The sequence below is a fragment of the Diadema antillarum genome, unplaced genomic scaffold (assembly GCF_040938485.1).
Source record: "Diadema antillarum isolate AM-2024a unplaced genomic scaffold, OU_Dant_1.0 seq00001284_RagTag, whole genome shotgun sequence".
Lineage (NCBI taxonomy): Eukaryota > Metazoa > Echinodermata > Echinoidea > Diadematoida > Diadematidae > Diadema > Diadema antillarum.
The window spans coordinates 200372-214126 of NW_027272063.1; the positions used below are offsets into that span (position 1 = coordinate 200372).

General features: G+C 39.1%; 1 protein-coding gene across 1 annotated transcript in view; it reads left to right on the forward strand.

Annotated features, from left to right (window-relative positions):
* Positions 1-6707, forward strand: part of LOC139707922 (wings apart-like protein homolog) — a 78635-nt gene extending 71928 nt beyond the window's left edge. The window contains exons 12-16 of the mRNA XM_071619916.1: positions 555-719; positions 1856-2054; positions 3676-3764; positions 4521-4616; positions 5485-6707. Of these exons, the coding sequence (XP_071476017.1) occupies positions 555-719; positions 1856-2054; positions 3676-3764; positions 4521-4616; positions 5485-5550 (615 nt within the window). The 3' untranslated portion in view covers positions 5551-6707. The remainder of the gene's footprint in view (positions 1-554; positions 720-1855; positions 2055-3675; positions 3765-4520; positions 4617-5484) is intronic.
* The last annotated feature ends 7048 nt before the right edge of the window (positions 6708-13755 follow it).

Consider the following 13755-nt stretch of genomic DNA (forward strand, 5'->3'; position numbering starts at 1 on the left):
CCGATAAAACTCTCCATGAGGTATTAAATTGACTCAGAACTGTGCAATGTGTAATGTTAGTATGAGATGGTACAATGTGCTATGTGAGTATGAGATAGTACAATGCAAGCGACATGGAACATTTCTCGAGTTGGGGGCTGCAGGCCTATGGGGACTCAAGGGTCAATCATTCCCCCCCCCCCCCCCCCCTTTGACGTGGGGGAGCTGCAGCTCCCTGCAATGTGAGTGTTATGTGGTACAATGTGCTATGCTATTGTGAAATGGTACAATGTGTTATGTGAGCTTGTACATTTGAGCTTGTGTCATTTGAGTGGTGGATGGTACAATGGGTTACGTAAGTGTGATATGGCACAGTGTTCCATGAGTGTTAGATGGTACACTGTTGCATGAGTGTGAGATGGTACAATGTGTTATGCAAGTGTTAAATGGTACGCTGTGTTAGGTGAGTGTGAGATGGTACACTGTGTTATGCGAGTGTTAGATGTTACACTGTGTTATGCAAGTGTTAGGTAGTACACCGTGTACATCCACCTGTTCTTCCCTTATCTTCTCAGAGCCTTGGTCTCCTCATCAACCTAGTGGAGCACAGTCCAGCCAACACCCGTAAGCTGATCTCCATGAGGACCAGGCCCTCCTATGATTCCCAGGGCCAGGACTCCACCGAGTCCTCCTCAGAGAGCTCCTCAGAATCCATAACATCCCTGGAATCACTGGTGCAGGTCAGGAAAAAATTCATGTTTCACCACCCCTTCCCCCCCCCCCCTCATATCTTGGTGCTGCTTTTTCATTAGTGGTCTCTTTCCACACTTGTTAACCATTTTATGTAGTACTTAACAAACTTTTTTCTCTTGTGGCCCATTTGGACTACCAAAATCTTTACAAAATTCGGGCCTGAAATTTTTGGCCTGAAATAAACAGAAGCACAAAAATCCATTTTGATTCTTAACCTCTTGAGGACGGTTTGATTTTGCTACAACACGCATTTCCCATAGACACCTGCTCAAGTATATGTGGGACTCGTCCTCAACGGAATAAGGACTTGATGGGGCCACCAAAAGATAAACTTTTTAGAAATTTTGAGGCCTGACATCAATTTTTTAGTGGCCCTGGACCACCGGGCCACCACTAATGTCAAGCCTTCTTTCATGTCACGGAAAGACATGTCATGTCTTTCCAATGTCTAAATATATGAAAGAAAGGACACAATCTTGAAAGTGTGAACTAAGAAAACAGTCTCTGAAGTACTAGGTCTATTCAAGCACTTGATCTTTACCAAGCCATGCAAGCTGTAGGATGAATGGAACAAAAAACAAGCTGTTGACCACCTGAGCAACAACAATGAAGGGATTATCAGATTAAGCTGAAATTAAGTATGCTTCATTACCGCATTCTGTAGATGATTTCTGCCAATTTTCAATGCAGTAGCATTGTTCTTTCTAAAGTTATTGGAGTTGACAGTGAAGAGTGTGGACAGGGTTTTTAAGAAATGAAAAGAGGGCTGTATGAGAAACACCTAATCACTATTCCACCAAAAAGTGGTTGAGAAAAATTGCTGAAAACACAAGTCCCTATTTGTTTTTTTATCCCAAATTTTAACATAATGTAGAAGAAGACTTGCTCTTTCAAAAAATATGAAAAAATTAAGATTGGTTAGATTGACCCATTTCACCTATTTTCAGTCCTCACACAAAATCACTGCGTGCGACATTTTGTTCGTTTTGTGATGCGCGATCACATATAAAGGCAAAGTTGATCGCAAGCAAACTACATTTGCATCCATCATACTGTTCTGTTGGTAAAGTAAGACTTGCACAGTACTTTGCGCTCAATCGTTCATGCCGGTCCCAAACTGCAGCTGTTCCTGCAGCGGCAGCAGGCGGCGCTGAAAGTGGAGAGCCAGTCGGAGGAGGAGATGATGGAGGAGGAGCCTGAGGAGTGGTCCGAGGCCCACAGTGATCCCCTGGACTGGATCACCATTGAGAGGGATACGGGCAAGGGCAGTCAGAACGGGCCCCAGCCCACCGAGGAGGAAATCAAGTCTTCTGTCAGGAAAGGTAAACAAAAAAAAACGAAATTTAAGAAAGAATCATAGAAAAACAAATTTTCATTAGGCTGAATAAATGATAATGATAATAGTAATAATAATAATAATAACAACAACAACAACAACAACAACAACAACAACAACAACAACAACAACAACAACAACAACAACAACAAGATCAACAACAAGATCAACAACAACAACAACAACAACAATAAAATGAGAAATTCAAATAGATAAGTAAATATTCATGGTTTAATTTTTGCAGATTTGATAAGTAGGAAATGAACAAATGAATGTTGAAATACCTTGGAATAATAAAAGTCAAAGAAAAAAAATCCCCTTCATGAAATTCTCTCAGTGCTATGTTTGTTTGTTTGTTTTGTTTTGCTTTTTATTCTATCGCTGAGAGAATGCATGGATGCGTAAGTCTGTTTCTTGGAGAGCACTGTGCACATGTCTATGTATTATGGAATACGCAGATATTTTTGCTGAAGTGTTGCTGATGAGGGCGACATCACTTTTTTCGCGAAGAATCCCTAAGTTTACCCAATATCCACCAAATGACTTTACAAGGATATGTGGTTTCATATTGTGCAAGTGGCCTCTGTATTTTACGGCAGCTCGTGTACTTGGATTTCCTTCACTTTTAGCATTTGAGGCTCTCTTTCAGTCGAAATGTGACAAGTGGGTCTCCCTTGCCATCTAACTCTCACAGTTTCACAACGATAAAAGCTACAGGTTATTGACATGAATTGTAAATGACCCCTATTAGTCTGTGGATCCTATATTCCACCCCCTTTTCCCATCAAAGTTTATATTGTGCACAAATCCTGTCATTACCATATGATGTAAAACTCCTTTAAGCAAAGCGAATGAAACGTCAAAGTAAGAGAGGGATACATGCTGCCGTGGCGATGTGACGCCGTATCATTATAGAAATGCCACGGTAATACCATGAAGACAGTGATCAACTCTCCCTGACCTTCAACCCTGTGTCATGTTCATGTTAGCATGCATGGCACACGGAGAAGTGCCCAACATGCACATTTTGTCGTCGTTGTCGAGTAGTCTTTCTCCAAGCATGTTAATCACCACAGATTGCTTTTACAAAATGACTTTTACAAGATGGTCTGTCTATGGGTAATCCCCATCATCCCATTTAGTTATTCATTCGTGTTCTTCTTTCCTATTCACGAAATGGTTTGCTTGAGTAGACTTTAGGTGTTGATATTTTACAAGTCTGGCAGAGGATGATTAGAAACTTAGCACAGGCTGAAAGCTTTTATAGTGGGCTCATTTCTGGTTCAAAGTGCAGTAAACCTCGAAGGCCATCTTTTTATTTCTAGTGATTTCATCGACATACATTCCTGGGGACCGTTTCATGAAACTTTTTGTCAGTGATTTACACTGACAACTGTTAAAAGCTACTGAAATCCTTGCGTCTGATTGGCTGATAGCAAATTTGTCGGTGAAAACCTCCGACGAACTCGTTGATGAAACGCCCCCCAGGATTGGTCCATAAGCAGTCCTTGTGATCTAATCATCTTTATACTTATGTAGTTGTTTTGTTTTCTATTTCTCTTGGTCTGACCTATTTTTTTTCTCTCTCTCTCTCTCTCTGTCCATAGCTCTCCATTCTGCAGGCAAGCACATGGAAGACAGTATAGTGGCCTCCTACACTGCGCTACTGCTAGGGTGTCTTCTACGAGAAAATAATGTGAGTATGAGCACTTGTTTCAGAATTTGCCTGTGATAAGCACCGCTCTACAGTGTCTGTTCTCTGTCTGTCTGTCAGTCAGTCTGTCTGTCTCTCTCTCTCTGTTAGACTTTGTTGACATCTCAAGATTGGAGAAAGTGCAAAAATTGTTCATCATTCCAACATTTATGTGACAATAGGTAATATCAAATTATCAGTGGGTTGTGCCCTTTTTGAAGAGATCGTATGATTTTCCTCAACCTTTACTGATGTATTCTTCTTATACCTTGTTTAGAGTCAATTGAAACACAAGAGGTTGTGCCGTGTCCATGCCAGACGAGGGGACTGTAAATGGTCTCAACGTATACATGGCATGAGCACGGCACACACTTCCAGTGACCTGCGCTGTTTGTAGTGGAGTAGTGCGCGTATGTGTGCACAAGAAACTGCTGCTACCTGTCTGGAGGAGAAATGCCCTTCCACAGGTTTCCATAGAAATGTATGCTGACCTCACTCTAGACAACAGGGGGACTCTAAATAGGGGTCTCTCTCACCCCCACTGAGTTGTATTTTTGAAAATGTTTGTTTTCGTCTGGTATGTCCTCCGGACGTCCTCCTGAGGTCCTCTCAGACAGCGGAACTCTAAACGGGGTACAATATTGCTGCATTTCCTTAGTTTACATATATATACCAGTATATTAGGGTTTCTTAGTAGGCAGTCCAATAGTGCATTAATTACACAGTGGTCATCCATACCCCATCTTGTCTGACCAACAGCTGAATGTAGTGACTGTCAGAGACTGCCTTCCAGACGGTGACTTCACATGCATGGTGGACATGCTGAAGAAATTCTTGTCTTTCATTGAACTTACAGTGAGTATGCACACTTCCACTGGCACAGGGTGGTATACCATTCTTTATGTTTCAGGGATTTTTTTTTTGTGTGTGTGTGAGTGTGTGCATTAGCGTCTCTGTTCCAGGATGGAAGATTCCCGCAACTTTTGGATATCGTGAAGACGATCTCAAGACTTGCCTGGCACTCGGCAGTTAGTTATGCATGCCCCCTACAGTTTACCTTTGGGGATGTCATATCATTATTGGGTTTGATTCTTGGCAGTTAAAAAAAGAAGAAAAAAACTATCTGTAAAAAAGAAAATGTATGTTAGATTCCGGTAATAACAGCTTGTTGTTGGTGAATTTAGTTTCCCAATAAAAGATAACCAGTTAGACAATTGGACTTCACTGACACTCGCAACTTGAGACCCCAAGTTGTTGTGATGAAGAGAAATATCACATTATTCCTCAAATAATTCACTCCCTTGTGGGAACATATTTTTCAAAAGATGATTTTTCTAGTATTAGCTGTAGGAATTCACATATATAATTTTATGTGTGTGTGTGTGTGTTTGTGTGTATACATTCTTCTGTGTTTAAAACAACCGTCAAATCCACAAGTATTTTGGGGAGGGATTACAAGGTCATGGCAAAAATAACAACATCTTTGGTGCACAGGCCAGTATCTGTAGACATGACTGGAGTGGCATTAGGTAATGAGGCTACTAGAATGGATCATCTTTCACAATTCAACTTGCAGCAAAATGAGACCAAAGTAATTTCAACACTCGATCATCTCAAATTTCATACATGATTGTTCTTCATATTTCTTGATGGAAACATCCAATTGTGCTAGTGTGTTGGTTCTTTGGAACAATAACAAGTTTATGTTTCTTTTTATTCACAGAATGCAGCGGGCAACTCGGGCAGCAAGAGTATATCAAAAGTCATTGAGGTACTGGAGTGTTTCTAGCGCCTCTCTTCAAGCTCCGGCCAGCTTGGTGGTTTTCAAAACTCTGTGGCATCGGCGCAATGAAAGGAAGGCTCTGCATCCCTAAAGTGGGGAATGCTGGGATATCCCGTGTGCCCAAAGGTCATGCCCCCCACAATCCAACAGCACCGGGATGGCGTGCAGACAGTGTTTGCCGTGCCCTTGCACCTTCCAAACCCTTGTTGTTGAAGGGAGGAGGACGAATTGGATAGAAGAGCTGTACCATCTTTTAAGCTTCTTTCCTCCTCATTCATTGATTTATTTCTTTTTCCTTGGTGTAATGATTGGGCTTCCACAATCAACAGAACTATATGAGATTTGGAAAGTATCTAAAAGCAAAGTTTATTAGATTTTTTTCCCTTCTTTGATTATCAGTTCAAGCTTAGTAACATTTAGATATGGCTTTGTCCCAGCACAATTTTTGGGTTTTGTTTTGTATTGATTTAAGCACTTTACCTTGTGCAGTAGCACTCAGAACACTACTGTGAAATATGCTGTACATTTTTTTCCCTTCATTTTTCAATAGATTTTTGGCAAGTCTGAGACAAACTCACCAGCGCGGCAGCTTGTTAGAGCATGAAGGTTTTCTTTGACAAAAGAATATAGTGTCTTCACCTCATCAAAACTTTACAGCGGTATAATTCAGAGAAGGAAACCCACAAAAGTCCAATTGTGTGGTCCTCCTTGCTTTGTTTTGAATCATTTTGTTTTTTCTGTTGAGATTACATTACACCCACAAAACCTCAAGCTTGATGGGATGGTTCATTGTCATTAGCAGCCCCCCTCTGATTTTATTCTCTTCTTTGGAGGCTGTCTTCCGTGCAGCTTATCTTTTATCGAAATTAAGAAAAAAATAACAAAATTAGGAAGAAAAACCATAAATTGTTCACGAGTCCATTATCTGCACATTTGATATTCAGGCATTTGGAACGTTGAAATCCACCACGCAACCTTGGAGTATGTGTAATATGTGTGTGTAAATACAGAGAAATTAGCGCAAGATTTTTCCTTCTTCCTTTTTTGCACTTCACTCGTGAGCAGAATTTGTCGTAAAAGTGATGTGCTTTTTTTTTTGTAAATACTTACATGCATTGAGTTGTTGTTGGGTATACATTGAAATGCCAGAGACAAGAGAACGACTTGGCTACCAATTGTAGACTTCCAGTAAAGTGATATATATATATATTTTTTTTTTGTTTTTTGTCTTCGTGTTCTTTCTGCTTTCCTCAGTAAAAAAGAGTGTCAGCTATATTGAATTATTACATTATTATTTGATATTTGATTGCTTGCAAGTTGCAAATTGTAATGCTGAAGAATAAGTCAATGTGAAATTGAATAATTTTTGAATGTTTCTTTTTTTTTCTCCACGGAGACTTTATAGTCTATAGTCTAAATACTGTCAAAGACATTAATCCTCCCCCTTTTTTGTTTCACTTTCTGTGTTTTTGGTTTCTCCTTTTCTGCTCAATTGTAAAAAATTCCTCTCTGTGGGAAGAAAAGGAGAAATGCTTTCGTCCAAAAGAAAGAAGAGAATCATGGTGTGAAACCAGAAATATTTATTGGTCAGAGCAGATTGAGCAGTGTGTATTGATTAAGGTACTTCTCTCGTTACCATTATTCCTTCGAAAGGTTGGCTTTGCTATAGTGGTATGGGACAATAAAGCAATTCTGAGAGTAAAGAGGGGGGGGGGGGCAGGATCCAATGTGAAAAGGAAATATAAAGCCAATCATGATAGCCATTCTGACAAGAAGTAAATTAGACACCAACTATTGAGAAAATATGAAAATCTCTCCAAGATGGGCATGTAAATGTAAAATGTACCATTAATTTTTTGCACTTGTGATCCAAAGCATAAAATCTACCCTAGGTATTTAGGATGTTTGGAATGAGATGATGTTGTGGAAAGGTGAAAGTGTTCTGCTGTTCTGTCTGAAGGCACCAACTTCCGAGGACTGTGATTATGATTGAAGGAGGTATATCATTTTATGTCTCAATTAGGTAGGATCAGGAAGATTTAGATTGGGGAGGGGGAGGGGGGGGGGGGGGTAAGTAATAACTATCATACAACTACATGTAGACAGCATACGACAAGTCCTCACGGCCATCAATAACCTGACCAAGACATCATGTCTGTTCTAAAATAGTCATGTGCATCATGTCATTTATGAATTCTTACTATAAGTTTTGTAGATGCCTCGTTTTTGAGTTACCGCCCATGTTCCAAAGAAATACTGGGTACTTCTCTCCGGTTGTTGGTAAAGTTTTCCTTTCGGCCGAACGAGCAAAATTTTGTGCTGAATGTTCAAATGATTGGAGCGTGACAAATTGTCAGCATGGAGTTTTAAAAAGCCAGAGCTGTGGAAGGGTGAAGTTTGTGCAAGTTTTGGGTTTCAGTCCCTGCCTTAATGACTTTAAGTGCATCCCTTTCGTCTTTGAGGGAGTTGGGTACAATGACAACTGCCCCGTGATTTCTGCTTGGTTATTTTTCATTTGTCCATCAACCCTTATTAGGACAAATTCGAGCAGTGTTACTGCTCGATGGGGAGGGTCCATTCAGAAATAATTTACCCTGTTTTCAAGGTTGCAGTGTGAGACTTTTTTTTTTGTAGTGCATATTTGTGAATGGGAGCCTGAATGCTTGTCTTCAAATATCTAACAAAGTGTCCTTTTAAAGTGCTTATTGCTAAGCTTATGATGTGAACGAAAACATACGGTCAGACTTCTACAGCATGCGTGCTACTAAGTAATCGGCAATTACTTGGCAGACTTCAGGGTATGTTGAAATTGAAATGTTTCTTACAATTTCTTTCCTCTGCTTTAGTTAGGTAGAGTTAACTGGAAGTGGCTGCATGCTGATAAGCTTATCTCAGTAAAATTCTAAATGATAAGTCAGGTTCTCTCTGGTAACATGTACAAATACTCATGTAGATCTAATGTTTTTTTTCTACGTGCGGCAATAACCGCCTGTTAGGAAGAATTGTTTTGCAATCAAACCATTCCGTATACGAAACCATTTGTATATTGTTGTCAGACAGCCTATTTTTGCTGGAAAACAAAAAAAACTTGAGATTTTGTGAATGATATTTGCATTGTAACTTATTTGTATCTACATAAATGTTGGCAGGAGATGAGAGACTGTATCACTGTACATATGGCTGCTCCGTAACGTGTACGATTTGAGTAGCCTTGAACACATTCGTACGCAAAAAAAAAAAAATAAAATAAAAAGCCACACCACTCGGTGACATTTCGTTTCGTTTCTGTGAATTTCAGATGGTCTATTTTGTTGAGTATGACATTAACGATTGAAATTGCCGATGTTGAAATTTTGTTCCCGTGTGCGTATCACTGTTTCAGTAATTTATACTCTTTGATTTCATGACTGACGGCGACAGACCCAGTTATGTTCAGTTTATAATTGTTGGAGTCATATTATATTATATGTGTATGACAAGGGAGACTGTGCAGACAAATGGAGGAATATACTGTAATTCTTGGATTACTTCAAAGAGAAGAAAGTTGCTTCAGACATCCATTCAAAGTTCTTGGACCAATCTCCCACAATACTTCACTAAGGTGTGAAATTAATCTGGTAGACGCATAAATCCATTCAATATATTGTGTTTTTTATTGATTAAAGCCAGTGAGTAAACTAGAATATAGATGTAAATTGGCATCAAAAGAGAAAGAAGAGGGAAGATGTCCCCTCATCTTGGATCAAATAGTAGTAAGTAGATGGGAAGATCATGTCATATGTAACATCAATTTGTCTTTGTTTACATACATGAATTTTTCCCCAAGGGTTTGTTCAACTCGCTCTGAAATGAGATTTCTCACATGCCGGGCGTCTCTGGACATTACTTCAGAAAGGATGTACTGTAGTATGAATCTCAATTCAGATGCAGCAGATAGATTGACATATGAGAGTGCGAGAACGAGGTATTTTGAGCCCCCTTTCTGTTCACTGATGGGTGGAGCTTTATAAGTGACTATGAACAATTTTTCGTGATGCTTCACACAGCTCCCAGCATCTTTTCAGAGCAGGGAAAAATGACACCAAGTGTATCTGTACCCTCCTTAAATATGACAGATTAGCAATGCTGCAATACCTTCCTGCTCAAGCCTATGGCCTTCGAGGCCGGTGTAACACCTCGGCTTGGTCTTAGCTGTGCCATTTTACTATTTGCGGATGAAATAAAAACCCAGCATTAGTGCTTTAAAATAGTTCTCAAATGTGAGTTTAGGGATAGAAACAACCACTGTAAAAATTTGAATCAGTAAAATCCATGTCGAGTATTGTTAAATATACAAAATGTGAACAGTAGGAATAATGAAAATGTTTCCAGACTAAACCATCTGCAGTTATGGTTTATTGAAAAAAATACAGATATCTCCTTATACCTTAGGCTTTTTCGCAAAAATTGTATATGACAGGATGTTTTGAAATGTTGTATCGTGAAATTTTTAAAATCACTGTCCCCAAAGGTAAACAGGACCTTTAACATTGACATGCAGGAGTAATAATAAGGACAGTGGAGTTCTCCTCATGCAATATGCAATCACCCTCCATTGGCATTATGTGGATGATACAAAAACTCCGTACTTGAAAACCTTCCTTGTCATATTATGAACTCTGATCCTACCGTTAGACAAGTCAAATCTATTCTTACAGACACAGACACACGTGTATATTCTTTATTTGGTGGTGCCTTTGATTAATGATCTTTTGTATCTTCACAAATTTGTTAACCATGTTTCCTGAGCAGTCATCAGTCCACACAATCCCAGCAACCTGTGCTGTCTGCAGTGGAGAAGTTCCTCTGAAAAGACATGAAAAAACAAAGAAGCCTTGTCATATGGTATCTGTGGATGTAAAGATAGGTCGCCAAAGTCATATATACAAACAGGGGATTAACAACCTTTTTTTGAGCACATGGTGTCATGTTGGTCAAAAACCAGATGTAAATGCACCATCTGTGCAACAGTGTATGAAGCTATGGTGAACTCTTCTGGGATATTTCACATCGAAGGCAATTTTGTCTCTTGTATATCATTGTCCACTTGTCACTGACACAGGTGCCCATTCATACCTTGTATCAAAGTGTGTAGTTAAATAAAACGAAACTTGGAGAAAAAAAAAACAGATACACCACGGAACAGTATGCTTCATAATCTCTGTGACCGTCTCGTCAAAGAGTGGATGAAGAGAGAGAGAGAGCTGAACATAATTTGGCAATGTCAAACATGTTGGAACAGTATTGCGGATCCTTGGAGCTTCTTCTGGAAAACTAAGAAGTGTCAGGAAGTGTTTAGATGTTATGTGATGTTGTGGTTGCATGATGATACAATGTTGATATTTGTGATGATGAAGCCCTGTAAAACATATTCAACTCAGTCAACATAATTACTAGTAAATGTACACCGTAACGTGTTCGCCCATCTATCTATGAGTTACCAATTTATACACCTGAACGACAAGAAGCATCATGGATTGTAAATCTAGGTTCACTCTAATTTGTACAAATGGTGGTGATACGCCATAGGAGGACCCCAGGGAATAACCTAATTGCCCAAATTGGGAGGTTGTTGCGCAGTTTTAAGGACGCTCTTCTTCTACAAATTCCAACATGTCAAACAAAAGTAACATTGGGAGACAGAGCATTTGCCTGTGCAGCTCCCAAACTCTGGAATGATCTACCATTAGAAGTCCGGAAATCCCGAACAGTAGCAGTCTTTAAATCACGACTCAATATACATCTTTTCATTTAACTGTTCGTTATTATCAAGCACATCAGAAGCTTTTGCAGCGCAGAAGAATATATGTCTATAGGTTTTGCGCTTTATTAATTGTTATTATTATTATTATTATTATTATTATTGTTGTTGTTGTTGTTGTTGTTGTTGTTGCCTCAGATGCTTGCAAAATTCAAAGAACGTGGGGATCGTTTTGAATAGTTTGCCTCGGGTGGATTGCTCTATTCAGTTCGCAGGTCTAATTTGTCCGGATCTCGCATGCATATTTAGTTTTTTCTTTTTATTACGTTTACTTTAGTTCCCCACTTTTCTCGCTTGAGCTTTGGTGCAAGTGACCTTTTCCGGTTGTTTTTGTTTTGTGTTTTTTTTTTTGGTTTTTTTTCATATTCATCAAAGATAAACAATGCAGTGGAAACTCAGTATAATGAGATCCTTGGGACCAAGACAATTTGTTCTTTATATCAAATATTTTGCTATTTCAGTAGTCAATAAACAGTAGAAAACAAAGGAAATAAATTTATTGAGACTGGAGGAATTAGTTTGTTATATCAGGTATTTTGTTAATATTAGATCTCTTTATGTTAAATTTTCACTGTACATTGCAGAGGCACAAAAGACATAAAATGCACAAAAAGACAATTTCTCAAATCTACAAGAAATATGCCATGAAATGGTTGTGAGCAGATATTGAAGATGTAAACGAGCAGAGAGAGACATGAAGGAAACCGATTGAAAACTAAAGCTTGTTGAGTTTTGGTTTCCAGTTCTTAGCATAACTATGAAGGTCGGAAATGATAATGATAATGAATTGGCAAAACCGTATATGTCTATGCATAAACATTAAAAAAAAAAAGAAGAGAAAGCCTTGAATAATATCTGTATTGCAGCGCAACTATCATGTAGAGTAGATAGCTATTTGTTTGCCGAGTTGTATTGTAAGCATCTTGGGGGTGGTGGGAGGAAAGCATTCCTTGCCCAGTCAACTACAAAATATCGACAAACAGACGGGCCTCCGAAAAAACGTACGAAATGAGAATAAGGTGCGGTTAACCACAAAGAGGGATACATAAAGAAAGCAATGAAAAACTGGCACTTGTTGTCATCACAGAAATTGTTGGAGGTTACCAGCAGCAAAGCAACTATTATGAACGATATTTTCATTGAACAGTTGAATTGCACGGACAAAGCGAAACAGGGTTGGAGAGTAACATCCACCTTATGAATTTTTTTCCTTTTTTTTTTTTCATTCGCGAAACCTGGTGACTATCGATGTTTTAGTCTCCACTCCATTACGCCCCAAAATGACTGTACTCTTCGATCTTTAGTCAAAGTGTGACTTTGCTGGAAACGGTATCATACATAGGTGTAGATAAAGCTTTTGCTTAATGGGGGGGGGGGGGGGGGGGAGTGATGGGTGATGACGAGCAAAAAAAAAACAAACAAACCAAAAACAAGTTTTCACATTTTTTGTTTGCTGCCACTTCTCTCCCAAAATCGGCTGTCCAGCGAGAACAAAAACAAAAACAAACAAACAAACAAACAACTAAAACAGTGGTCTTTGCATTTTCTTTCTTTTTTTTGTCATTTGGTAGCCTGATTACCATAGTAATAGTCAGTGACCACAGCTTCTCAGCCAATCAAAACCTATGATTTTGCTAAGATTGTCAGAGACTGACAAGTGATAAGGGCTGCCAACTTTTAGGAAACGGTGCCCCAGGGCTCGACATGCACTAGTAGTCATGGAACTTGGTGATGAAGCCCTGTAAAACATATACAACTCAGTCAACATAATTACTAGTACATGTACACCGTAACGTGTTCGCCCATCTATCTATGAGTTACCAATTTATACACCTGAACGACAAGAAGCATCATGGATTGTAAATCTAGGTTCACTCTAATTTGTACAAATGGTGGTGATACGCCATAGGAGGACCCCAGGGAATAACCTAATTGCCCAAATTGGGAGGTTGTTGCGCAGTTCTAAGGACGCTCTTCTTCTACAAATTCCAACATGTAAAACAAAAGTAACATTGGGAGACAGAGCATTTGCCTGTGCAGCTCCCAAACTCTGGAATGATCTACCATTAGAAGTCCGGAAATCCCCAACAGTAGCAGTCTTTAAATCACGACTCAAAACACATCTTTTCATTTAACTGTTCGTTATTATCAAGCACATCAGAAGCTTTTGCAGCGCAGAAGAATATATGTCTATAGGTTTTGCGCTTTATTAATTGTTATTATTATTATTATTATTATTATTATTATTATTATTATTATTATTGTTGTTGTTGTTGTTGTTGTTGTTGTTGTTGCCTCAGATGCTTGCAAAATTCAAAGAACGTGGGGATCGTTTTGAATAGTTTGCCTCGGGTGGATTGCTCTATTCAGTTCGCAGGTCTAATTTGTCCGGATCTCGCATGCATATTTAG